This window comes from Dipodomys merriami, unplaced genomic scaffold (assembly GCF_024711535.1).
Source record: "Dipodomys merriami isolate MVZ:Mamm:240054 unplaced genomic scaffold, mDipMer1.0.p SCAF_14, whole genome shotgun sequence".
NCBI lineage: Eukaryota > Metazoa > Chordata > Mammalia > Rodentia > Heteromyidae > Dipodomys > Dipodomys merriami.
In genome coordinates, this window is record NW_027202715.1 from 19,920,574 (window position 1) to 19,948,518 (window position 27,945).

Genomic DNA, 27,945 nt, shown 5'->3' on the forward strand with positions numbered 1-27,945 from the left:
AAACCATTACACAAATTGCTAACGTAAAAAATGGGTTTAATTTAAAAAGTACATTGATACATAAATTGGAAAATATTTTCTCTGTAGCAAAATGGTAACATTTCCCCATTTAAACCAATAGTAAATGAATTATGCATTTATAAATATGGTTTGAACTCTGGGATCTACAAAAAACATTAACTTCAATTACTGAAAAAGCTGTGCTGGTTAGGAGCCAGTGGCTCATGCCTGTAATCCTAGGTACTCAGGAGGCTGAGATCCAAGGACTATGGTTTAAAGCCAGCCTATTAAGAAGTCCAAGGGGATCCACCTCCAATTAACCAGAAAAAAGGTGGAATGGAGGTATGGTTCAGGTGGTAGAGCATCAGCCTTGAATGAAAAAGCTGAGTTTTGCTTGAGGCCTTGAGTTCAATCATTGGTACTAATAAAAAAAAAATCAAGGAGGTGGGATGGGGTGAGTGACAGAGGGAAGAATACTTTTCTTAAAATTAAGTTGTATACTTAAAATTCCTATTAATCTTCCCTCTTTTTTATGCCTGGTCATTTTACTTTATGCTGTTCCATAATCTACATGTTTATTTTAGCTGTTCCTTCATAAGGAGCAGGTACTGCAACCTTTTAATTTGCTTGACACATAATCCATTCTTATCCAGACTGGATATTTTAGATACTATTATAACATGACCAGTATTTGGGACAAAACCAGAATCTAATAAATTATAACCCACAAGGCACATGTGGCCTACCATCAAACACGTTCCCTAAATCCCTGGAGCTTGATAAGAAGCCACAAAACACAGGAATAAAGTGAAAACTAACAAAGGAATCAGAAAATAAAAGTGAGGAGGGAGCAAGGGAAGGCCCAAAACTGTCCAAAAAGAAATGTACTTATTACCTGACTTATGTAACTATAATCTCTCTATACATCATTTTATAATAACAATAAAAAATGCCAAGAGAATTTTGAAAACAGGGTAGGAACCTGCCTCAGAAATCAGGATAAAGTGGTTGTCAAAATCCCTTACTGCAAGGGGACCAAGTAGTGAAACCAGATATAGAAACAAGAGCCTGTAAAGAGTTTAGTTGTTCAAACTAGTTGAGAATGACAAACTGTCATTTAAATTTTCCTGCATAGCTTATTCTAAGAACCCCCCAGTAGAGAACTTCCAGAAACTAAGGTAAGAAGACAGTAACACCCTTTAAGCTTCTATGCTATGCAGAATGTTTTCCAAAGAAATTATGTCCAAGTCATTTGTCTAGCACTAGATTCATTTCTTCAGTTCCTGCGAAGCAACAACATAAAATAACCATAGAGCTGTCTTAAAAAGGAGTGTCTAAGCAGTGAACACTTCTGAATGGAGAAATACTTTTTTTTTTTTTTTTTTTGTCGGTAGTGGGGCCTGGGCGCTGTCCCTCAGCTCTTCAGCTCAAGGCGAGCGCTCTCCCATTTGAGCTACAGCGCCACTTCCGTTTTTCTGGTGGTTTACTGGAGATAGGAGTCTCACAGTCTTTCCTGCCCGGGCTGGGTTTGAACCGCGATCCTCAGATCTCAGCCTGAGTAGCTAGGATTACAGGCGTGAGCCACTAGCGCCCGGCGAGAAATACTTTTAACAGAGTAGATCCTATGTTGTAGCTTAAGATCTAGGATAATGAGAAACAAAAATCAGACTGTATTACTACCTAAAAGTCCCAGATTGCATACTGTAAGTTAACCTCTTGAACACTCATGATCCATTAAAAGAACACTTTGGCATGTACATAATTTTTACACTCATTCCTTTCTTTGTGCTTCAGTTGTGATTATCTCCTTTCATGAAAAGAATGTTTTCAGCAGTAAATAACTAAGCCCCTTGGTCTCTTAATTCCTTACAGTAGATGATGTTAACCTTTTGAAACGGCATTTACCCAGACTCCTAATTTACAAAGAAACTATGGAGCCACCACATACATTTGAATTTAAGCTTAAAAACACTGGCTTTATGCTCAAAGGTACTTCTATATACACTATTGTGAACAATTAGATGAAGCCTGAATCAACTTGTAAAGAGAAGCTAAGCATATCAAAATGAGCACAACTATGGGTAATCCATAGAGTATATTTCATTTCCCCAAATTTAAAAGAGACAGGCATAAACTATAATACAACTCACCTAAGTCTGAAACCTCATTTCAAAACACTGCTCACCATTAATTCTCAGGAGATACAGTATAGGACACCAGGAGTAATTGCTTGGCAAAAGGCCAAGGAATATTTAAAGAACACTATTCTTTGGGGGACAGGGAATAAAACTTTGTGAGAGGGCACATACTTAGTATATGTAAGATTCTGGGTTCAATCCCCAGCACTATGAAAAAAAAAAAGATAGATTAACCTACAAATACAGGAAGAAACATGATTGACTTAATCTTTTAACATACAGACAACACCTTAGAATGTAAATGCAATACAAGATGACAAGTTGAGAAAAGTGGTAGTAATAAAGATGTAAATGATAACAACCAGATAAGACGGTTTGGATGAAGCCTGTCTCTGCAAGGGATGAAGACCAAAGGCAGAACACTTCTTTGGACTGTGTGAGAAATAGCATTCATGTGGCCCAACAGTTGTATGTCTTCTACTTCTCACTGACCAAATGCTTTACTGAAACTCCGCTTCTGCCCTCTATTACTTTGGTTGCCACCTGACTGCTGTCCCCTGAAACTTCTATTTCCGCCCCGCTGTCCCCTGAAGTTTCTGGTTCCGTTCCGCTGTCCCCTGAAACCTCGGCTGCCATCTCGCTGTCCCCTGCCACCTCGGCTGCCATCTCGCTGTCCCCTGCCGCCTCGGAATCCTTCTGGTGGTCCTTCCAGCTCTGGTTGCTCTGTGGCCACAGAGAGCTGCCAACGTCGTGAGTCATGCCATTTCTCCTGTTGAGAGAAGGTTTTGTTCTTATCTGCTCTGATTTTTACTAAATTTGGAAAAGGCATTAGAAAAATATTTTTCAAAAGAGAATTGGACCCGACATAACTGTAACCCTTCTGTACATCACCCTATAACAACAATAAATTCTTTTTTTAAAAAGGTTGCTGGACTAGTAACAATGATCCTCTCAGCCCAAAAGCCATTGATGTCTGGAAAGACACATTTCACAACAAGAGGGAGCCCTTATCACTACATTATAGTCCAGCCAATTACTAGACTTTAACAGCAGTCAAAAGTAATGAAACAAATTATGAGGCTGGGTGTCAATGACTTGAACCTATACTCCTACTCAAAGAGGCTAAGATCTGAGGATTGAGGTTCAAAGGCAGCCCATGCAGGAAAGACTCATTTGTAATTAACTACCAAAAGGCTACCAATAAGAGCTGTGGGTCAAGTGGTAGAATGCTAGCCTTGAACAAATGAAATCTAAGGGACAATCAGTGCCCAGGTCTGGAATTCAAATCCTAAAATGAGTGCGCGTGCACGCGCGCGCGCGCGCACACACACACACACACACGCACATGCACACATGCGCATACACGTGCGCACACGCACATACACACACAAGACACACAGACATACTGCAATCTTGAATTAAGATGGACAGTTTTTAAATGTATATAAAAACATGTGCAACACAGAGTGACCTGTGGGGAAGTGTAGGATGGATCAACAAAAACATAACAGAAGAAATAAAATTATAAATTTAGGGGGCTGGGAAGGTGGCTCAGTGGTAGAGTGCTTGCCTTGCATGCATGAGGCCCTGGGTTCGATTCCTCAGCACCACATAAGCAGAAAAAGTCGGAAGTGGTGCTGTGGTTCAAGTGGTAGAGCACTCACCTTGAGCTGAAGAGCTTCCCAGGCCCAGAGTTCAGGCCCCACAACTGACTCAAAAATAAATTAAAAAAAAAAAAAGATGTGTGTGTGTGTGTGTGTGTATAAAAAATTTAGAACCTGACTGTCTTTTAGTAAGGGGATTGATTTTAGCAATTGTGTCTCATAAATTCTGTATTTTTATAATAAACACTTTATAATTTAGTCACATTAGCTGTTAAGTTCAAGAGCAAATACCTGTATTTCTGTGACAGCTGCAGTACGTACATCAAAACAAACACCCTAGGAAGTAAAGAAAATGAAGTTAGTCCAAGGAGAACAAAATGAATGATACTGTAAACCACAGGTATCATGTAAAAAAAAAAAAACACATTTAATTTTTAGATGAACTTTAGATCAAGACCAACATATTGCAGCTCCCTGAAGTCCAGGGGGATTTCTAAAAGGACTAAGAAGGATCTAGAATTAGATTCTCAGCTCTAACACTGTGCAAGCCCTGAAGTAGCTATTAGCTTCTATATATACATATATATTATTTTATCACTCTAGCCATTGTCAAAGTCCTTTTAAGTTATGACAGGAAGCCAGAATGGCCTCCTCTTTGGGTGGCACAGCTGAGACTCACAGCTGTGAAGTGGAGCAGTACTTAAAAACACGGTCTTGCTGGGTGCTGGTGGCCCATGCCTGTAATCCTAGCCACACAGGAGGCTGAGGTCTGAGGATTGTGTTTCAAAGCCAGCCCTGGCAAGAAAGTTCCTGAGACTCTTATCTCCAATTAATCACCAGAAAACTGGAAGTGGCACTGTGGCTCAAGTGGTAGAGTGCTAACCTTGAATTGAAGAGCTGAGAGACAGCACCCAGGCCCAGAGTTCAAGCCTCATGACCAAAACACCAAAACAAACGAACAAACACAGTCTGAACCAGGGCCCTGGTGTCTCATTTCTGTTAATCTGGCTACTCAGGAGGCTGAGACCTGGAGTATGGAGGCTCAAAACCAACACAAGCAGAAAAGTCTGTGACACCTATCACCAATTAACCAGCAAAAAGCCAAGCTGGAAGTGTGGCTTAAGTTGTTAAGTATTAGTGATGAATAAGCCCTGTTAGCACAAAACAAGCAAACAACAACAAAAAATCCATGGCAAGGCTCTAAAACCATTACCACCTACTGATTTCCATTTTCTTTTTTTTGGTCCGGTCGTGGGGCCTGAACTCTGGGCCTGGGCGCTGTCCCTCAGCTCTTCAGCTCAAGGCTAGCGCTCTACCACTTGAGCCACAGTGGCACTTCCGGTTTTTTTTCTTTTTGCTTATGTGGTGCTGAGGAATCGAACCCAGGTCCTCAGACATGCAAGGCAAGCGCTCTACCACTGAGCCACCTTCCCAGCCCCCTGATTTCCATTTTCTAACAAGAAGGATCAACTTAAAGCAGAAAAAATTAAAGATCTACTGCTAATTTAGAATGTTTCACACAATTTGGCCTCCTGAGATGGTGTGAGAAGTTTCCAGGTCAATCTTTGATAAGAAGTGCTTTCTCTGCCAGTCAAGGAAGCTAAGCACAACATGTCAAACTATGGCTGTACAGGGATCACTCCTCTCTTTGCCATCTTTAACTGCTCTATTTTGGCTCAAGTGGTAGAAGACCTATCTAACAAGTCAATACACTGGATTCAAACCCCAGCTCCATCAAAACAAAACAAAACACAAAAATATTCCTGCTTTGTTTTTTTTTTTTTTGCCTGTCATGAGGCTTGAGCTCAGCGCTAGCACTCTACCATTTGAGCCACACTTCATTTTTTTGTTTGTTTTTTAATTGAAGATAAAAGAGTCTCAGACTTTTCTTCCCGGGCTGGTTTTGAAGCCTGATCCTCAGATCTCAGGTCCTGAGTATAGGATTATAGACATGAGCCACCAGTGCCTGGCTCCTGCAGAATTTTATGAAAAACATTCCTTCCATCCAACCATTTTACTCATCACAGGTATCATCAGGTACTGATAGATTCTGCCATTAGTGGGTCTCTTCACTCACATACTAAGTATTTCAAGTAGTAACTACAAAGCAGAATTTGCCCTAGAGTATGTCATTAGGCTTTCACTTAGGAAGCACAAACATAGCAAGGTAAAACATATCTGAATTAAAGTTACATCCTAAAAATGCTCCAGTGCAGCTATGAATGCTTGCTAACCTTGCCTGGTAAGCTTCTCATGGAGTTAAAGCTAAAAAAAGTCATTAAGAAAACTAGAGGGAGAAACACTAAACAGTATACGTCTAGCCTGCACTTTGGATGAGAAGACAACACGCTACCTGACCACTTGGCTTATCTTTCTACAAGCACAATAACTTTTGGGATAAATCTAAATTCGTTCACTATACCAGTGGTTGTCCATGTTTGACCCTATGTACCTCTAACCCTTCAAGGATTCCACAAAGTCAAACTATTTTCACAGCCGTATTTATGCATTATCAGTCTTTTCCTCTCTCATTCTCCTATAGAGTTACAGTGAAGTCTGGAATAAGTAAGGATATGATATTTTAGTTGTAAAGGTGTAACTGAATATACATTAGTTAACATGTGGAAATGTGTAGCATTATTTGCAGAATGACTTAGAATGCAAACAGATGTCACCAGTAACCAAGTGGCAATTATCATGGAAAATATCACTCAGGGACTGAAAACTGAAGAATGTCCCATGTGAAGGGGCAAAACACCATCCTGCATCCCTGATCACATTAAGTAAGCTATATATCACAGCAGAGACCCTAGACTTACCAGCTTTCCCTTGAGGAAGACCATTCCCTTTATTTTGGAATCGATGCTCTCGCCTAGCTGCTCCTTAAGTTCTTTCCAAGCATAACTAATGTTTGGCATTTCAATTGAGCACTGCAGGATCATGGTCACAAAACCCTTGTGGCAGAAGGGAACAGAATTAGTGCAAATAAAACTATGGAAACCAGCAAAATTCGTGCATTATATCAATGTCAATATCTGGTTGTGAGAAGTTTTGCAAACCATTACCATTGTAGGAAAATAGAGTATACAAGAAATTGAATAATGTTAATTCTTAAAACTGCATGTAGATCTATAATCAGCTTACTGAAATTTAAAAATTTCAATTTATAAAAGAAAAAAAGCATATACCTTCTAAAGTTCCAGATATGCTACTAGTATACTTATATTGCATTTATGGATATATATTTTGGGCTCTTCAGAATTAAAAAAAATTTTAAAAAAATTAAAAAAATTACCAGGGCACCAGTGGCTCACGCCTGTAATCCTAGCTACTCAGAAGGCTGAGATCTGAGGATCACAATTCACAGCCAGCCCAGGTAGCAAAGTCTGTAAGACTCTTATCTCCAACAAACCACCAGAAAACTGTGGCTCAAGTGGTGCTTGCCTTGAGCTGAAGAGCTCAGGGACAATACCCAGTCCCAGAGTTCAAGCCCCATGACCGACAAAATAAAGTAAAAAAGAATTAAAAAAAAACCAAGATATAATTAATATACCATAAAGTTCACCATTTTCAAGTGTACAATTCAATTCAATTTCTAGCAGCAGTCATTGCTATTTCTCCTCGACTTTCTCCTTGCCACCAATCATCATTGTTTGTTTTTAATTAGGAAAGTGATTAAAAAAAAATAGTACCTTTTCTTTATGAGAAAATGAAACAGGAAAATTCAAATAAACTCAAGTACTACTACTCAAACCCCAAATTATATGCTCAAAACTTACTGCCTGTGAGTTGATTAAGGAGCGCTGATCCACTGATGTGGCACCCGAAATATGGGCCAGGGCTGCAGCCAGGGCCTCCACGGCTCCCTTCTCCTCTATGAGCTTCTCAGCTGACTGCTTGAAGTGGCTAATGGCAGTAGGAGGCACAGTATCTAAAAGCCTATGATTACAATGATGTGTGCAATTAGGAAAAAGTTTAGAACTTAAATAAATAAAAAGTGTGCATAGTTTACATTCTGACAAACCACTCTAAGTAGTTTGGCTTATCTTGGAGATTTTAAGGAGTATGATGAATGATAGAGGTACTTCCTGTGCTGTGACTGATCAGATCTGATCACAGTTTACATTCCATATCTAATTTAGTCCCCTACTTGGTAAAATGAAAACTATTTAAGTCAGCAAGTATTTGGCATTAGGTTAATTAGCAGTGGTGTTGTTAACAAGGGGACAAAGAACATTTTCTAAAATGGAAAGATGTTTGGCTGGTTAGGATCTCTTGCTGTTCTCCCAGTACAGCAAATCAATTTTAAAATGAAGACTTATCAGACCTTATTAGTTTGTTGGGAGGTGATTATTATCTTGGCAATAGAACCCAACAGGGCTCCAAGTTGAAAGAGATTTTCCAATACTAGAATGAGAAAGGCTGAGGCCACTGAACAGGGCTCTAAGTTGAAAGAGATTTTCTAATACTAGAATGAGAAAGGCTGAGGCCACTGAGATGCCTCTGTAACAGGGGTGCCACTGGATGCTGTCTTTTTTTTTTCTGGTTGGTCATGGGGCCTGAACACTGGGGGCCTGGGCGCTGTCCCTCAGCTCAAGGCTAATTGCCACTTGATCCAGAGCACCACTTCCAGCCTTTTCTGTTTATGTGGTGCTGAGGAATCAAACATGCATGCAAGGCAAGCACTCTACCACTGAGCCACCTCCCCAGCCCCTGGATGCTGTCTCTTATAAACCACTAGCATCTGTTGTCTCCTTGCCAGCCATCTAACCCCAAATTTTCTGAACTGGCACCCTACAGAACACTGACTGCAGGACATAAAAAAGATTATTTATAGCAAGATAAACTTAAAACAAAAGCAAAATGTAATCAAAATATAATCTGAGTACAGGTGGTGTACATCTGTAATCCTAGCTACTTAGGAAGCTGATCCTTAAGAGGATAGAGGGTTGAAGCCAGCCTGGGCAGAAAAGTCTATAAGACTACATCTCTAAAATAACCATGCTGGAAACATGGCTCAAGTGGTAGAATACCAACCTTCAGCAAAAAAAGTTTAAGATCTTGTACTATCTCAAATTAACTGATTTATCGAGTCTGACAACACTGTAATACCATTTACCAATACTAACCAGCCTCTGGCCTAATGTTCCAACAGTAGGCCTGCTCACCTTTTGAATGGAGAGCAAACTATCATTGCTTTCTGGGTAAGTCCTACAGGACATACTGGACCCAGTCTCCCTGCCTTTATTTTTTTTTGTGTATTTTTTTTTTGGGGGGGGTACTGGAACAGGGACATGAACTCCAGGGTTTATATTATTTGGATTTGCGTGTTGGCTCAAAAGCCTGATCAGATTTTACTGTCCTCCTAGCTAGGATTATAAGTGTGAACCACTGGTGTCTGGCTTCCACAACTTATTTTAACAAAAACATGAATGATTTCCAAACTCAGGAGTTCCTTGCAGAGTACAACAATATAGCTCACACTAGTCAGTACCAAGAAAATGGCTCCTGGTTTTCATGTTAATTCTACTCACCCTCAGGAGTATGCTGTACAGAGGAAACAGTAAGAGATGCTAAACAGCTAAACATCTTTCCATTTGTATACAAATAATGTTCTTGCTCCCCTTGTCAGCAACATCACTGCTAGTTAACCCAATGCTAAATAATTGCTAACTTAAATAGTTTTCGTTTTATCAAGTCAAGGACTAAATTAGATGTGGAATGTAAACCATGATCCAATCTGATCAGTCAAAGCACAGGAAGTACTTCTATCATATCTGAGGTAATACTCATTAAAATTTCAAAGATAAGCCAAACTACTTACAGTGGTTTCCTTTTTGGAACAGAATTGGGCAGGGATGATTAGACTGTGCTACCTTAGCACAGTCTGAGGGTTTTTTTTTTTTTGGGGTCCGGTCATGGGGCCTGAACTCTGGGCCTGGGCACTGTCCCTCAGCTCTTCAGCTCAAGGCTAGGGCTCTACCACTTGAGCCACAGTGCCACTTCCGGCTTTTTTCTTTTTGCTTATGTGGTGCTGAGGAATTGAACGCAGGGCCTTAGGCATGCAAGGCAAGCGCTCTACCACTGAGCCAACTTCCCAGCCCCAGTCTGAGGGTTTTTAAGAGAAGTAAGTTAGTAACTCTTTACAATGAAGAAATAAATTTTACATGATGATGACGACAGTGTTTGCATTTGGAAAAACTTTAGAACTTGAATAAAAAGTGTGCATAGTTCACATTTTGAAATAAAAAGGAGGGGCTGGGAAGGTGGCTCAGTGGTAGAACTCTTGTCTTGCATGCCTGAGGCCCTGGATTCAATTCCTCAGCACCACATAAGCAAAAAGAAAAAAGCCGGAAGTGGCGCTGTGGCTCAAGTGGTAGAGCGCTAGCCTTGAGCTGAAGAGCTGAGGGACAGCGCCCAGGCTCAGAGTTCAGGCTCCAGGACCCCCCCAAAAAAAAGAAATAAAAAGGAATCAGGGGCTAGAAAGGTGGCTCAGTGATAGAGTGCTTGCCTAGCATGGATACGGCCCTGAGTTCGATTCCTCAGTACCATATAAGCAGAAAAAGCCAGAAGTGGCACTGTGGCTCAAGTGGTAGAGTGCTAGCCTTGAGCTGAAGGGGTGAGGGACCATGCCCAGGCCCAGAGTTCAGGCCCCACAACCGACCAAAAAAAGGAATCAATCAAGGTACTGCACAAAAGACACAGACCAAGCACTTTGGCAATTACAGACGAACATACCTGATGGCATCTTTGCTGGAAGCTTTTATTATTTCTGTTGCAGAAGGAACACCTATTCGTTTAAATTTAATTCCCTGTACAAAAATAAATCATAACATAAAAATGACTATCAATTATTCCCCATCGCATCTCTCTCTCTCTCTCTCTCACACACACACACACACACACACACACACACACACACACACACACACACACACACACACACACAGCCCCCCCCTTCCCCAAAATGCGATACAGTCATTAAAAAAAGTTTACAGTGCAAGACATGGGAGTGCAACACCCAGGAGCATGGAGAAAAGGGCAGCTTAAGCTACAAAGCCTGAGTATAACTACATGCCCATCTAAAATATAAATGAACAAATAAACCTAAATAAGCTTTATCCTATGTAGAAAAAGTTGCAGGAATAATGTAAGGAGTTTCTGTAGATCACACAGGTCTGCTATAGCTAGCATCTTATGTTACTACGGTAGATTTGTTAGAACCAAGAATTCAAGACTTTGTTCCACATTTTTCCTTGTTTTCCATGAACTTAATTATTTTAGTTTGAAATGTCAAAGGGCCAGGGTCAAAGATTTCCAGAGGTGAATGCATCTCACCTCGTACCAGGGACACATGGTAACTGACAATATGAACCATGACTTCCTAGTCTTGGTAGTGTTTACAGGACTCTCCACTGTAAAGTCCTCACTCTCTACTATGTTCTGTTCACTTTAAATAAGCCACAAAGTACAGTCTATGTAGGACAAGATTAAGCTCTACTTTCTGGAAGAATCTACAAAATTTAAATTCTTTAAGGTTGCCTGCCTCTCTTCCTCTTTTTTATGGAGGCTGAACCCCAAAGCTTTGCACATGCTCGGCAAGCACACTACCATTGGACTATATCCTGAAAGCCCCTTTCTTTTTGACTCCCCTCTCCCATTCTCCTGAGAATTCCTGTGCCCCTTAATCTGCTCAAATATTTCTGGTGTGCTCATTTGTTGCCTGAAAACTGCCTTTTAAGCACATGAAGAGTACTGTTTACAAATGCAGTTTCAAAAGGGGCATTATATCATAGCACATCATGCTAGAAACAAGTCAAATAAATGTAATAAAAATGAGTAACAATGCTGGGTGCTGGTGGCTCATGCCAGGAATCCCAGCTACTCTGGAGGCTGAGATCTGAAGATCGTGGTTTGAAGCCAGCCTAGGCAGGAAAGTCTGTGAGACTCTTACTCACAGCAAGAGGTGGCACTGTGGCTCAAGTGGTAGAGCACAAAGAGACTAAGGGACAGCGGCCAGGCCCTGAGTTCAAGCCCCAGGACTGGCAAAAACAAAACAAAACAAAACACCCACGTGCTAAATTATGAAAGAGGAAAATAATTTTACCGCTTTTTGTTCCACTTGTGCTAACTGGTATTCTTCCTTGTGCTGATAGAAGCAGATGCACACCCCTGTCCTTCCAGCTCGACCTGTGCGCCCAGAACGATGAATGTAGGATTCCACATCCTATTGAAGAAAAATATGAGTGACACAACAGAGACACATCGCTAACAACCTATGCAGAGGTCAATGAACACTCTGCATAGGAAGGAGGTCCCTTAACACTTCATTTTTTTGCATGTGTGTGCCAGTCCTGGGTATTAAACTCAGAGCTTGGGCATTATCCCTCAACTTTATTGTTCAAGGCTAACATTCTTATCACTTGAGAGCCACAGCTCCACGTCTAGCTTTTTGGTGGTTAATAAGAGTCTCAAGACTTTCCTGCTTGGGCTGGCTTTGAACTGTGAGCTCCAGAACTCAGCCTCCTAAGAAGCTAGGATTCTATGTGTGAGGCAACAACAACCAGCTGACCCTTCAATTTAAAGCAAATGCCAAAGGAAAGTGTAGAACACATCTTCAACAGCAGTCCTTTCCTATTCCTTAAGCCAATTTGCAAAGGGCACTGTCTGGCAAAGCAAGTACTTCCAATTGCAAGTAGCTATAATATAAATTCAAAAGAAAACAATTATAATGTATCCTACTAATTAACTCTCTGCATCCAAGTCGTTCCATTTCAATATGGTATTTAAATAAAATAGGCTTATCCTTAACAAATTTTCTTTTAAATATTCAGAATACATAATAAATAAAAAATTGCTTCAATTCAAAGATCCTATAATCCACAAGCCTCAGTAGCTTTACCACAAGGTTATTGACTACAGCCCTTTTCCATTTTGTCTTCTTCTAGCTTGTACATTTACATATTCCTACATCTAATTCATCTTCAAGTCCTTCTCCCCAACTTCAAGGTCTTCTCAGAATTATACTACCCTACTCTCCATGAAGACTTCCAGGCTACCTTGGCAGCAAAAGGCATCTTTCCCACTCTAGCCACTATTGTTCTTCCTCTATCAGTTCTGAAACAAAGGCAACTAAGAACCATAAGAGGTTCACTTGCAAAGTCACCTCTAATACCCTATTACACTGTTGAGATAGCTTTTATACAACTTATTTTAGACTCCCAAAGAAACAAAATCCAATCTTACAATCTGAGTATAGAACACATACCTTTGGTGGAGAACTCTGTACAACCAAATCAACTTCAGGGATGTCTAAACCACGTGCAGCGACATTGGTTGCCACCAAAACTCCAAAATCACCATTTCTAAAACCTTTCAAGGTGATTTCCCTTTGCTTCTGTGGAATGTCTCCATGTAATGACTGCGCTTCCTGCAAATCCAATAATACATCCTCAATTAAGGCTTGTAAAGACATTTCATGATTCTGCTAACAATGTGAGGCAAACGTGTCTTTATAACTTCCAAATTACAAATTACCTCAAATTCCCAATTAGTAAATCAATTATATAAAACATATTCATCAAGGGCTGGGAAGGTGGCTCAGTGGTAGAGTGTTTGCCTTGCAAGCATGAGGCCCTGGGTTCAATTCCTCAGCACCACATAAACAAAAAAAGAAAAAAGCCGGAAGTGGCACTGTGGCTCAAGTGGTAGAGTGTTAGCCTTGAGCTGAAAAGCTGAGGGACAGTGCCCAGGCCCAGAGTTCAAGCCCCATGACTGAACCCCCCCCAAAAAACAAACAAACAAAAAAACATATTTATCAAGGCTGAAAACTCAGGCAAGAGTGATAAATCCTTTAAGTTTGAGTCACCCATCTTTCTCCCATCTGAGATGAGACTAAACCTAAAAGCTGGAAATCATGAGATGAGTAAAAACATATATATTCAAAATGAAGATTTACTGATGGCACCAGCTTTGCAGTCATGAAAGACCAACCTGCTTCATTGCTGAACTCTGTGATAGTTCTTGGGCTTCTTTCTTGGTTTCACAGAAGATGATTGTGCGCCCCTGATGACCACTGTACACTCGGATCACATCCCCAATAACTGCTGCCCTCTCAGTCCAGTGACACTTGATAGCTAAATGCTTTAAGAGAAAAAATATTTTAGTAAAGACTTGTGGAAAACTGAAGTTACCTTCTCCCTGAAGTTATCTTCTCAATTCTGGCTAATTAATGTCTTGGTATCATAAACAACTCAAGATTGACAGAGCTGAAGGGTGTCACTTTCGCATAGAGAATACAACAAAACTAAATATGCCATCAAAGTGAAGAGTAACCTGATGTGGTCTAGCACCTTGCCTCTCCTCTTTCTCCAGAGTATCTAGCTTCTTTCTCACTTAACCACAAAATATAAGAAATGCCACTCCCAGATTCCTAAAGGAAACTAAGTAAATGGCAATAAAAGTTTCTTTAGGTCTTGTCCTTTGATCACTTCAAAAACAATCTGTTGTCAGTTACTGTATAGGTCTGTTCCTTCGGTGAAATGAATTCATCTAGGTATTGAAGCTAAGATGAAAAGTTTCAAGATAAAGCATGTGCTGTTGCCCTCTAGTGGCTAAATCCTAAGTTTAGTTTCTTTATCTACTAATTCAGACATATTTAGATTCCAAATGATTCTTTTATTTAGGTTACCAGATAATGAAATATTGAAACACAGATACTATATACAACTCAAATAGAAATGCATCTTTAGTTTGCTCTACATACAAATTTAATGCTTATTTGGGCAAAGGATTTGAATTTGCCAGTCTTAATACTATCAGAGAGGAAACAAATGAGATAACTTAATACTAATTCCGGCAACTAAATAAATCATTTACCTCCACAGTTACTGCTGTTTTCTGAGTCTTTTTACCAATCAGGTCCACCTGTTCATATGTAGATTTCATGTATTTCTTAGCAACATTAAATACCCAATGAGGGCAAGTTGCAGAAAAAAGCAATGTTTGGGGATTGTCTTCAGAATCTTTGGGGGGAAAAAAAGTCAGTATGAATAATTCAAATAAGCCTACAGAGAACTCTACCTCACCCTAGTCTTTAGAGGGTCCTCCAGCAATCACCAGCAACCATTTGAGGCTAGCCAGGCATTGAGGACACAAAAAATGTTAACATCAAAGCTTCCCAACAACTGAAATAACCTATGTAAAGGAGTCTTCAAATAATCACCATATTCTAAACTTAATTTTGCTTTTCTGATTATTGGCTTCCACAAAAGAAATATATGCACTATACTGTAAGGTCTACCAATTGTGTAATACCAAGTCATCAAGTCTAGTAGTCACAAGTACAGATATCTAAACAAATTACCTAATAAAAAAACCAGTGTGTGTGGGGCTGGGAAGGTGGCTCAGTGGTAGAGTGCTTGCCTTGCATGCATGAGGCCCTGGGTTAGATTCCTCAGCACTACATAAGCAGAAAAAAACCAGAAGTGGAGCTGTTGCTCAAGTGATAGAGCTCTAGCCTTGAGCTGAAGAGCTGAGGGACAGTGCCCAGGTCCAGAGTTCAGGACCACGACTGACAAAAACAAAAAAACCAGTGTGTGTGTGAATTTACAATTCCACAGCTAGCCCGTCACTGATGGTTCATGCCTGAAAACTTCTTTGCTACTTAAGAGACTGAGATCTCAAGAATCACAGTTTGAGACAAGCCCAAGCAAAAGTCTACAAGATATCTCCAAAATAGCTAGGAAAAAGTTGGGCTGGAGGCATAGCTCAGAGGGTGAGTACCCAAGCAAGCAACCATGAGGCCCAGGGTTCAAACCCTGGTAACAAGTGAAAAAGAAAATTCCTGGACTAGAGGTGCAATTCATTCCATGTGCAAAACCCTATATATTCAGCATTAAAAAATTTAAGTAAAGCCGGGCGCTGGTGGCTCACGCCTGTAATCCTAGCTACTCAGGAGGCTGAGATCTGAGGATCGCGGTTCAAAGCCAGCCCGGGCAAGAAAGACCGTGAGACTCCTATCTCCAATAAACCACCAGAAAACCGGAAGTGGCGCTGTAGCTCAAGTGGTAGAGCGCTCGCCTTGAGCTGAAGAGCTGAGGGACAACGCCCAGGCCCAGAGTTCAAGCCCCACGACCGACAAAAAAAAAAAAAAAAAATTTAAGTAAAAAGAATTCCAATTGTGAGGTCAATTATGATTTTTTGTGTGTGTCTGTATACCTAAGAGGTATAATTTTCTCATATAAAGGATATTGCTACAATTCTCATATATTTTAAATGGCAATGAAAACTGGTAGATTGTTAGAGAACAATATGAGAATGCACATTAAGGAATACTATTTACAACTTTTTTTTTGGTGGGTCATTGGCCGTGGGTTGGGCACTGTCCCTGCATCAGCTCAAGGGGAGCGCTCTACCACTTGAGCCACAGCGCCACTTCTGGTTGTCCAGTGGTTTATTGGAGATAAGAGTCTCACAGACTTTCCTGTTCCGGCTGGCTTTGAACCAAGATCCTCATATCTCAGCCTCCTGAGTAGCTAGGATTACAGGCATGAGCCACCGGCGCCCAGCAATTTAAAACTCTTCACCTAGTAACTGTACTTCTAGAAATCTGCCCTAAAGAACCCTAAAGAACCAATCTATTGTTATGTGAGGTCTACTTGCATGACTAAATAAGACGTACATGGAATAATAAGGAAAATAGGTGGGTATTGAAAATCATGTAGCATTAAGCGGAGTCTTTAATGTATGGTTAGTTTATTATAATTAGCACATAGAACATAGAAATCAAAAGTACACCAAGTGGTAAGATGACAGGTCATTTCTCTATTGCTTTTTAAAGTTTTCTTTCATTGTAGTTATGTGCCAAATATTTCAAAAACTCCCAAGCTTTTTTTCCCCAATAAGCTAAACCCTTCCAATTTCATAATGATCCATTTGTCTCTCAGAAGACCACAGTTCCACTGGTCCTTCATTAGTTCAAAATTTGGGGCTTACCTTTTTTGTAGGCCACACATAAGATCTCTTCTACTTGATCTGCAAAACCCATATCCAACATCTGGTCAACTTCATCCAGCACAACATGCTTAAGCTTGGTGAGATCAAGTTTGCCGTTCTGTAGGTGGTCTTTGATTCGACCTGGGGTCCCAACCAGGATATCAATCCCATTCCGCATCCGCTCAACTATAAGGAACACCAATAAAAAGTTTCGTTGTTTTAAAATAGCATACTTCACATTGGGTGCTGGTGGCTCATGCCTGTAATCCTAGCTACTCAGGAGGCTGAGATCTAAGGATCACAATTCTGCCCAGGCAGAAAAGTCTCTGTGAAACTCTTACCTCAACCACTCAAAACCTAGAAGTGGCTCTATGGCTCAAGTGGTAACAGTGCTAGCCTTTAGCACACAGAGACTTAGGGACAGTGCCCAGGCTCAGAGTTCAAGCCCCACAACCAACAAAAAATTGATCAATTAATTAATTAAATAATAGCATGCTCGTCAGGTTGGGGCACCATCTCAATGTACTTTCACTCTACGGTAACCAAAGAGGGTAGCGCCACTCAAGGGGCTCCTGATGCAGTGGGGAAAATTTGTAAGAAAGAACTGACAGCGAGTGTATTGAGTGACTTAACAGGAAATATTCGATTGGAGCATGATAGCATCAAGGAAGACTGACTCCCTCAAAAAGTGAAAATTAGCCAGGTGCATGGCTCTCGCCTGTAATCCTAGCTACTCAGGAGGCTGAGATCTGAGGATCACGGTTCAAAGCCAGCCCAGACAGAGAAAAGTCCGTAAGACTCATCTCCAATTAACCACCAGAAAACCGGAAGTGGTGCTGTGGCTCAAGGGGTAGAGCGCTCCTTGAGCTGAAGAACGCAGGGATAGCGCCCAAGCCCATAGTTCAAGCCCCAGGACCAACAACAACAAAAAAACCTGAAAACTGTCAAAGTTTCAGACTTAGTACTAGTAAGAACCTCAAAGAACTAGGATCTTTTGTTTTTGTTTTCCTGAGGTAGGATCTTTCCATGTTACCAAGCTGGCCTCAAACTTTTGATCTTTCTGTCATGAGTGCTAGGATTTTAAGCGATGTACCACCACACTTGGCTTGGAATAAGAATTTTCTATTTCATAACAGCAACTGTATGGGGCAGAAGAGACAAGATAGATGAACAAATATTCTGATATAGAAAGGCTCAAGAAAAATGAGGTATTCAATATAAATGCATGAGATAGTAGTAATATAGTTTTTTTTTTTGGTGGGGTCCGGTCGTGGGGCCTGAACTCTAGGCCTGGGCACTGTCCCTCAGCTCTTTTGCTCAAGGCTAGTGCTCTACCACTTGAGCCACCTTCCCAACCCCTAATATAGTTTTTTTTTTTAAGTCAAGCTGCTATTGTAATCTAGAGATTTTTACCTGGCACTTTGCATACATTGTTTAATTCAATCTTCCTAAGATTCCTACAGGGTGGGTTTAGTAATCCTAGTTATAATAGATGAGAAAGTCGAAGTTAAACTTAGAAAGAACAGGCAAAAGACTGAAGAAACTGACAAACTGCATTCTGTCAATTTAGGTACAAAATATTCCCTCTGTAGTCTTTAAGTAAAATATTGACAGGTAACAGAAAACTCCCAAGAACCATATTTAGAATGTACACATTCTCACTCAAGACCATGATCCTAACCATATCTTTAAATAAGAGCCACAAAAAAACAAAACAAACAAAAAACTGTGAGCATAAACAACTAGAAGAGGTTAAAAAAAAGTGGAAGAAATCCAATCGTAGCATTTCACCTCCTACTTTTGAATCTACTTACTTTGACCTCCATAGGGAGTTCCACCATAAAAGCAAGCCACAGATAGCTTTTTTGTGATGTCACTGAAGTCTCTGCTGACTTGACTTGCCAGCTCTCTTGTAGGTGCAAGAACAAGTACCTGGAAGAGAAAAATGAACCACTGAAATCGAAATACTACGTAGTATGTTACTTGATCAGTCTGGAATTCACCAGAAAGTTAAGATGTTTTCCAAACACCATTAAATGCTGCGCAATGTGTTTCAAAGGATCATAAATATAATATAGCTCCTGACAAATACACTCAGCTCATCATCACAAGAAGTAAGCATCCAAACCACAGTATTCCAGAAAGGTTACATGAAACATAAGTCTATAGGTCCTGTACAGGCTTTCAGAGAAGAGCATTCCTTGAAAATGTGAGCAAGATAGCCAGGAGCTGGTGGCTCACTCCCGTAATCCTAGCTACTCAGGAGACTGAGATCTGAGGATCATGGTTCAAAGCCAGCTGGGGCAGGAAAGTCCGTGAAGCTTTTATCTCCAATAAACCACTAGAAAACCGGAAGTAGCGCTGTGGCTCAAGCGGTACAGTGTTCGCCTTGAGCTGAAGAGCACAGGGACAGAGCCTAAGCCCACCACCAACCAAAATAAAAAAGAAAGAAAGAAAATGTGAGCAAGAAACTACATTCATGATGTTAGCTAATATTTTTGCTTCTACTCTGCCCTAGACTCTACTAACTACTTAATAGGTATTATTCTGATTCAATTCTCAACACCATCTTAGAAGTAAATATAGAGGGGAAATAACTTGAATAAAGCCAAAAGACACAACAAAAAATTTTTTCAATTAAAAAAATTAGGGCTGGAAATGGGGCTTAGGAGTAGAGTACTTGAAGCTCTAGTGCATACATGAAACCCTAGGTTCCTTTCCTCATGACCACATAAAGAGAAAAGGCTGGACGTGGCACTAGGGCTCAAGTGGTAGAGTGCTACCCTTGAGCAAATGAAGCTCAGGGATAGTGCTCAGGCCCTGAGTTCAAGCGTGAGGATTGGCAAAAAAAAGTATAAAAATAATTAAAAACAAAAGACTACCTGTAGTAGAGATTCACTACCTGGATTTAATCTGACCAGATAGTCAGATTCCAAAATATATAGATAAGTACTACTAAATATAAAAATACTTTTGCCATATAGGCAGACAAGTCAGATGTTTGTTCAAACCTGTGAGCTCTAACTATATCCAGTATTTTGAAGGAGCTATGATTAATAATAATACAAGTTATCACAACCATGGGACAGATAGCAGTATGTAAACCACACAGTTTATGGCAGACAGCTTCATAAAAGAACTATCCTGGTTTGCCCTCAGATGAATATGTACAATAAAAGTGGGTGTAGCTGGCTCACTCCTGATCTGAGGATTAGTTTAAAGCCGGCCCAGGCAGGAAAGTCCATGAGACTTTTTTTTTTTGCATCCGGTCTTGGGGCCTGAACTCTGGGACTGGGTGCTGTCCCTTAGCTCTTAAGCTCAAGGCTAGCGTTCTACCATTTGAGCCACAGAGCCACTTCTGGCTTTTTTCTTTTTGCTTATGTGGTGCTGAGGAATCGAATCCAGGGCCTCGGGCATGCAAGGCAAGCACTCTACCACTGAGCCACCTTCCCAGCCCAAGTCCATGAGACTCTCCAATTAGTAACCAAAAAAGCCAGAAGTGGATCTGTGGCTCCAGTGGTAGAGCACTAGCATTGAGCAAAAGCAGCTTAGGGAAAGCGCCCAGACCCATGTTCAAGTCCCAGGACTGGGACTTCCCAAATCCTCCCTCAAAAAATCCACAATAAACACAATGGAGGACTCGTGGGGAACCCAGTAAACTGGTAGGATATGTCAAATGAAGCCTGAAGTGTGTGTTTTAGTTACCTGAGGAGCTCGGCCTCTTTTCCTGTCTTGCAGACCACCCTGTAGTTTCTCAATCAAAGGGATGGCAAAGGAGAATGTCTTCCCAGTTCCTGTCCGTGCCTGTGCAATTAAGTCTTTTCCACTATAGACATGGTGAAATGTCTTTGCTTGTATAGGAAATAGGAAGGTCACCCCACGGGCTGTGAATAAATCAACCATGTTATTTAACATCACTGCTTTTTTTTGTGTGGTCTTGGGAATCAAACCCAAGACCTCGTGCATACTTAAACACATAATTGGCCACTGAGCTATATACCTCAGCCCCAACACTGTAATTGTTTAAAACACCACCACCACCAGCCACAGTCAGAAGCATACTCATGCTTCTGGTCCTGTGCAATTAAAGAATCCCTCCTTCTGATTACATCTACCAAGTCAGTTTCAAATATATGAAATAATGAAGAATCTAGCTCAGTGAAAATAGCAGCAAACTTTAAAGCATCATGTATAGTAACTACATATTATTTTAACAATGACAGTAAGTTAGTTGTCATCAAATCTTATTAACAGGCCAATTTGAGCTAGAAAATTTGTAATCCAGACTGTTGCACCTAAAAAAACTACTAGTGGAGTATCTAGGACCACCTAACTAGTTAATAGACAAATTGCTAATATGAAATGAGATTAAAAAAGAAAACACTAACATGGCATCAAGTAATTATTTCATGTTGCCAGCACAGCCAGTATGTTACATTTCTAAATGTAGTGTTAATTTTAATGCTCATTTAAAACAGTTAAGTCTCAATATACACATCCACTACAAACATGCCAGGATGCTTCCAAATATTTTCTACCATCAGAGATGATAGCTCCAAGAATATTACCTTTGAGATGCTTGATAGTCTCTTCAGATATGGGAAAATTAGAGAAAGCTCCTTCTTTTTGTTCCACAGGTATTTCCTAACAAAGAACCACAGAAGGAAATCAGTAACAGACAAGTTAAAACAACAGTGAAAATCTAATGTAAACCAACTCTTCTTTAAACACTAGCTTAAAAGGGGAAAAAATATAATAGAGCGGCACATCAGCTGCACTGAACATTGATGAAAACGAACTAAGCAACTCAAGGGCAGCGATGGGAGGAAGAGGGAAAGAGGCAACAGCTAACACTAAGCAAAACGAAAGAAATGTAAGTTATCATCCAACCCAGAATAGTTGTACTGTCAAAGTTTGTAGAATTCACAAACTTTATAGACCAAGATAATGACAATTGGCTTTGTGAAGGCTAAAATGTGTTTGTAACTTTAACCAAGTATCACTATCCTACATACTGAAATTTATGTAACCATTTATGTAACTTTAACCGAGTATCAGTATCCTACATACTGAAATTTATGTAACCATTTAATCTCGATAAAAAATTATTATTTAAAAAAAATCACCAGCTTAAAGTTAACCAAAGGGCTGGGTGGCCAGTGGCTCATGCCTGTTATCCTAGCTACTCAGGAGACTGAGATCTAAGGATCACGGTTTGACGCCAGCCCAGACAAGAAAGTCTGTGAGATTCCTATCTTCTATTAACCAACAAAAAGCCAGAAGTAAAGCTGTGGATCAAAGTGTAGATTGCTAGCCTTGAGCAAAAGAGTTCAGGGGCAGCTCCCAAACTCCAAGTTCTAGATGCAGGACTGGCAAAAAAAATTTTTTTTTAATTAAAAAAAAGTGAGCCAGGTGCTGGGGCTCACCCCTGTAATCCTAACTACTCGGAGGCTGAGATCTGAGGATCAAAGCCAGCCCGGGCAGGAACATCCGTGAGACTCTTATCTCCAATAAACCACTAGAAAACTGGAAGTGGCGCTGTGGCTCAAGCAGTAGAGCGCTCACCTTGAGCTGAAGAGCTGAGGGATAGCGCCCAGGCCCACAGTTCAAGCAAGTGAATGTGGCATAGTATAGTGGTAGAGTGCTTGCCTAGCATGGACGAAGCCCTTGGTTCAATTCCTCAGTACCACATAAACAGAAAAAGCTAGAAGCGGCACTGTGGTTCAAGTGGTAGAACGCTAGCCTTGTGATAATGAAGCTCAGGGACAGTGACCTAGCCCTGAGTTCCAGCCCTAGGACTGGCAAAAAAAAAAAAAAAAAAAAAAAAAGTGAACCAGGCTGAGAAGTTGGCTCAGTGGTAGAGTGCTTGTCTTGCATGCATGAGGCCACAGGTTTGATTCCTCAGTACCACATAAACAGAAAAAAGCCAGAAGTGGCACTGTGGCTCAAGTGGTAGGGTGCTAGTCTTGAGCTGGAGAGCTGAGGGACAGCGCCCAGGCCCAGAGTTCAGCCCCCACGACCAACAAAAAAGTAAACCAAAGGAAGCGAAATGTGGTGGCACATGCTTATTCAGAAGTTGAGTCAGCACGATTACACAGATCAAAGTCAGTTTGGCTACACAGTGAGACTGTTTCAAAATATGGAAAAAAATTAATTAAATCAATCAAAGATCTAGGGATATAGTTTAGTGGTAGAACCCATGTTATGACTTCTATTAGTAATTTCTGACTTGCAAATAAAGCAGATTAAGAATTTATCTAAACTTCAAAACTGGAAGTAGCACTGTGGCTCAAGTGGTAGAGCACTTGCCTTGAGCTGAAGAGCTCAGGGACAGTGCCCAGGCCAAGTTCAAGCCCTAGGACCGACCAAAAAAAAAAAGCTGGAAGTGGCACTGTGGCTCAAGTGTAGAGCATTTGCTTTGAGCAAAAGAAGCTCAGAGAAAGAATCCAGGTCCAGAGTTCAAGCCTCAGGACAGTTAAAAGAAAAAAAAATTGGTTATTTGCAAATGAAGCATTTTAAAACTGCAATTTTTTTTTAGATGATGTCTCAACCATGAAGTTGAAGGTTACCACTCAGGAAATGCTGACTTATCAACTTTCTTTCTATTAAGATAGTTTGGGTATGAAAAATGACCAAGGTTTCATTCCTAGAACCAAAGTAGGGGCAATAAATGTAGTAATTATGTATTTTTCTGCAACAATGAAAAGTACTTATGTGCTGTCCATTACAGTGGAATTTTACCTGCTCTGTCTCACTGTTTTCTTCACTGGCAGCTTCACTAGAGTGAGAGTCAGGTTCAGAATGAGAGAGTCCATTCTTCAATTTGGGACTTTTCTCTCCAATTTCTCCATTCACTTCTTTTTCTTTCTTCATTTTCTTGGGCTTAGGAGCTTCAGAAGCCACCTCACTTTTTTGCACTTTCTTAGTTTTAGGGGAGACAACTTTCTTGTCAATGAGTTCCTTTTTCTTTTTAGCATTCTGAGTTTTAGAAGAAATACTATCATCCTGAGATGACTCCTCTTGCTTTTTTGCCTTTTTGGATTTAGGAGAACTCATATCAACTTCAGAAGACCTAGTTTTCTTTTTTTTAGTTTTAGGGGATACAGCTTCTTCCTGAATTTCTGATGACTCTTCAGTCTTCTTGGGTTTTGGCTTTTCTTTTCTAATTTTCTAAAAAAAAAAAATTAAAAAAATAATAATGTAGATTAAACAGAACAAGGTATCTATCTCATTTGTATGATCCATCAATTCTCTATTATTTCAAGATTACTTGAAATTGAGGAACTTAATTTTCAGGCATTCCAACATTTGTTTTTTGACCTTGTGATAAGGCAAAAATCAAACTGAATGCTTTTTAGTACCATTTCTTAGTTATATGGCTATAAATACATTTCAAACGTGTTTATTAGCATGGATCATCAAGACAGGCTCTTAGCAACTACTCAATTCATACTGGTTAAATCATTGTAAAACTGAAATTTCCTGACATTTCAAGTCGTTCATGACATACTCCAACAGACTCTTATAGTTTAGAAAGTGATCAAGTACTGGCCAAAGTTAATTCAAACAGAGAAAGTTATTAAATGTCCACAGACATATATGACAGAGGCTAAGCATGTTTATGTTTTTCTCCCTGCTAAAATTCCTATTAAGAAAAGAGGTAGGGGGCCAGGCGCCGGTGGCTCATACCTGTAATCCTAGCTACTCAGGAGGCTGAGATCTGAGGATCACAATTCAAAGCCAGCCAGCCCAGGCAGGAAAATCCGTGAAACTCATATCTCCAATAAACCACCAGAAAACCGGAAGTGGCGCTGTAGCTCAAGTGGTAGAGCTCTAGCCTTGAGCTGAAGAGCTGAGGGACAGCGCTCAGGCCCAGAGTTCAAGCCCCATGACCAAAAAAAAAAAAAAAAAAAGAGGTAGGGGGGCTGGGAAGTTGGCTCAGTGGTAGAGTGCTTGCCTCACATGCATGAGGCCGAGGGTTAGATTCCTCAGCACCACATAAGCAGAAAAAGGCTGGAAGTAAGGCTATGGCTCAAGTGGTAGGGTGCTAGCCTTGAGCTGAAGACCTGAGGGACAGTGCCAGCTCCCATGACCGACAAAAACAAAAAACAAACAAAAAACAGGTAAAACAGGGAAACATAGATATGTACTTGTCTATCTCAAAAGAGCAAAATGAATTAACTTAAGGACACTATGAAACAAAATGCTATAAGAATTTATTCTAGGGTGGGGGCAGGAAGAAAAAAAAAGAATTTATTCTACTATAGATATGTAAATTTTTTTGTTTGTTTTTTGGTCCATCTCAGGGCCTGAATTCTGGTCCTGGGTGCTGTCCCCTCAGCTCTTCAACTCAAGGTTAGCACTCTACCACTTGAGCCACAGCGCCACTTCCGGTCTTTTCTTCTTATGTGGTGCAAGGCAAGCATTCTACCACTGACCCACCTTCCCAGCCCTACTATGGATATGTTTAAAGAAAGAAAAAAAGTAAGTGGGACACAGGTGGCTCACACCTCTAATCTTTAGGTACTAAGGAGGCTGGATCTGAGGATCAAGGTTCAAAGCTAGCCCAGGCAGGAAAGTGACTCTTATTTCCAATTAACCACCAAATAGAGTAGAGCTATGGTTCAATGGTAGAGCATAAGCCTTGAGCCAGATAGTTTAGGGACAGTACCCAGGTCCTGAGTTCAAGTCCCAGGACCAACTCCCAAAATTCACATACTTAAAAGCAAAATACACATACAAGTTACAAATCCATGGAAAAGGTAAAAAAAAAACCCTCAAAAACAAACAGTTAATTATTTCTATTACCTGCAATTTCCAGTCCTCTCCAACTTTTCCTAACAGCAACAACTACCAACACATTTAGGTGCTGTGGGTATCTCAGTATCTCTCTTGGTGACTCCCAAGCCAATTACAGAACTATGGGGATTCTACTGAGCTAAATTCTTTCTGCCTGACTTCAGCCTTCAAGTCACAGACAAAGGACTGAGAGTATCATAGTTCAGGGGCACAACATCTGTCTTACATGCTGGAGGGCTCTGGTTCAATCTCAGCAACTTGGAAAAATTTTGAATATAAGTCATGAAAAATAAGCTAGTGTGCTGCAAAAACTTCAGTCCTTTCATCCCTTGTTGTACTGAGTAAGAGTAAGCTTCCTGTAAGTAAACGATCATGGTCCCTCTTCTGGGCATTCTATAATTGACATATACTTTCATATCCTTTACTGACTGATGAAGAGTCAGTAAATGAGAAACAGTATTTCCCTACCACCTGTAACTAATAGGTCTGTGTTCCCTGGGCCGAAATACTTCTGTATTTAAGAGCTTCCAAGAGAAAACCCATGCAGATGAAAGGAAGAAGATTGGAAGCCGTGCACAATAATATAAGGAATATCCACTAACTTTATCTCAGTCTCAAATAAAGTTATTTATATCAGTCAAAAATCATGAGACTGGATGTTATTTTTAATGTACTTATAATGTACTATGTGATTTGTTCCTTTCATATGTTCTTCCCCCATGATATAATGCTGTTTTCACTGTATTTGATTCCGGTACCCTGCATTTGTATATACATTTTTCTAATTTGGGGAGGAGAAGGGAAATAACAAAATGCTCAAACAAGGATACAGGCTGACCCATTGTAATAATGAGATGCACAGGACCCTATGTTAAAAATGAATTTTGGTTGGGGAAAGACAAAGGAGGGGGGTAACAATGCTGGAGAGGAAATGTACACATTACCTTACTCATGTAACTGTAACCCTTCTGTACAGTATCTTTGCAATAAAAATACAATGAAAAACTTTAATGAGGAAAAAAAATCATAAGGCTGCTTTGGGGATTTAGCAGTGGAAAAGCTGTTGCCTAGCAAGGGCACGGCTCTGAATTTGATTCCTAGTACTAAAAATAAGTAAATTTTTTAAAAAGTAAAAACAACCAGATGACTACCAAACTAATTTAGAATGTGCTCACTTGTCACCATTCTGTAAGAAAGTAACGATAACAGGGGTGACAATGACCCAGATGCACGTACTCATAGTCTTACTTGTGGAATTAAAACTTCTTTGTACAACTATTTTTTTAAAAGGCTTATAAAAAAAAAAAACACCTGCGGCACACTGATATTCTGTATAAGAAAGTAGGGCTCAGCACTACAATATTTACACTGCCATGGGAGATAGGGGGACTTCCTTTTTGTGTATGTGCCGGTCCAGGGGCTTGAACTCAGGGCCTGGGCGCTGTCCCTTGAGCTTCTTTAGCTAACGGATAGCGATATACCGCTTGAGCCACAGCAACACTTCGAGCTTTTAAAAATATTATTATTAATCAGATATAAGTGTCTCCCAGACTCTTCTGCCCGGGCTGGTTTCGAACAGCGATCCTCAGAATTTAGCCTTCAGAGGAGCTAGGATTACAAGCGTGAGCCACCGGCGCCCGGCCCACTAGCTCACTCAGGGCAGGCTGCTTAAGCCGGAAACAAAATCTACTTCCCTTATTATAGAAAACTGAAATGTCAATGAAGGCTCAGCCACGTGCGTCAAGAGTTTCTTTAGGATCTGGGTAGCCGAAAGCTTTGTCTTCCGTTCTAACTCCTTTCGTGGACGCTCACACCGGACGCAAAGGCTGAGCCTCAACTTTGGGGCCTACCCGCGGACACAGCAAGCACTAAGGGAGGTGCCGGTGCCCCGTCTCCCAGGACCACGTGGGCACCCGCACTCTAGGGTCTCAGATCCCGCCTCCCGCCTAGAGGAGTGTAAAAGCCGGCACGACACGTCGGCCACACGTGAGGTCGCCCGCTGGCCCGGGGCAGCCGCATTACCGGGACACCGGCCTGCAGAGCCGCACCGCCAACCTCCGGGAGAGCCGAGCCTCCGCGTGTCCCGAACCCCGGGGCCCAGCGCCTGCCTTGCCCCGGGTTCCCCATAATTACCTTCTCATTTTGCTTCCGCAGTGGCTCCATCTTTTCCACAGCCGTGTCTGATTCCAATTCAGCGTCGCTGCGAAGTTTTCCCGGCATAATTCAGCGCCAGCTGCCAAAGGCCGACCGGTCTCCTTAACCGCGTGCAGAGGAAGAGATAGTACCGTCCCGTAGGCCCACCCAGCTGTAGTCACTTCCGGTGGCATAGCACTTCCGGCGGAAGCAGCGGCTTCACGGAAGTCGGAGTTCCAGACTGTGGCTAGGAAATAGCGGCCGCCGACTACCCG

General features: G+C 40.9%; 1 protein-coding gene across 1 annotated transcript; it reads right to left on the reverse strand.

Annotated features, from left to right (window-relative positions):
* Window positions 1–1,333: 1,333 nt before the first annotated feature.
* Window positions 1,334–27,832, reverse strand: Ddx21 (DExD-box helicase 21). The gene is made up of 15 exons (XM_070020959.1): window positions 27,671–27,832; window positions 23,480–23,908; window positions 21,307–21,382; window positions 20,444–20,622; window positions 18,553–18,670; window positions 16,739–16,924; window positions 14,621–14,766; window positions 13,736–13,885; window positions 13,011–13,172; window positions 11,850–11,969; window positions 10,481–10,554; window positions 7,522–7,681; window positions 6,562–6,696; window positions 4,034–4,078; window positions 1,334–2,907 (listed from the first exon to the last, which is right to left on the reverse strand). Exons 1-15 carry the CDS (start codon window positions 27,755–27,757, stop codon window positions 2,623–2,625), a joined length of 2,352 nt encoding a protein of 783 aa, XP_069877060.1. The 5' UTR covers window positions 27,758–27,832; the 3' UTR covers window positions 1,334–2,622.
* Between the last annotated feature and the right edge of the window lie 113 nt (window positions 27,833–27,945).

Bases quoted from the DNA above. Each gene is read 5' to 3' on its own strand.
- Ddx21 (XM_070020959.1), bottom strand. From the start codon at position 27,757: ATGCCGGGAAAACTTCGCAGCGACGCTGAATTGGAATCAGACACGGCT. The intron at 21,383-23,479 runs GTAAAATTCCAC...GTTCTTTGTTAG, and splicing joins AAAACAGTGAGACAGAGCAG to GAAATACCTGTGGAACAAAA. The intron at 7,682-10,480 runs GTATGTTCGTCT...TTGTAATCATAG, and splicing joins TCCAGCAAAGATGCCATCAG to GCTTTTAGATACTGTGCCTC.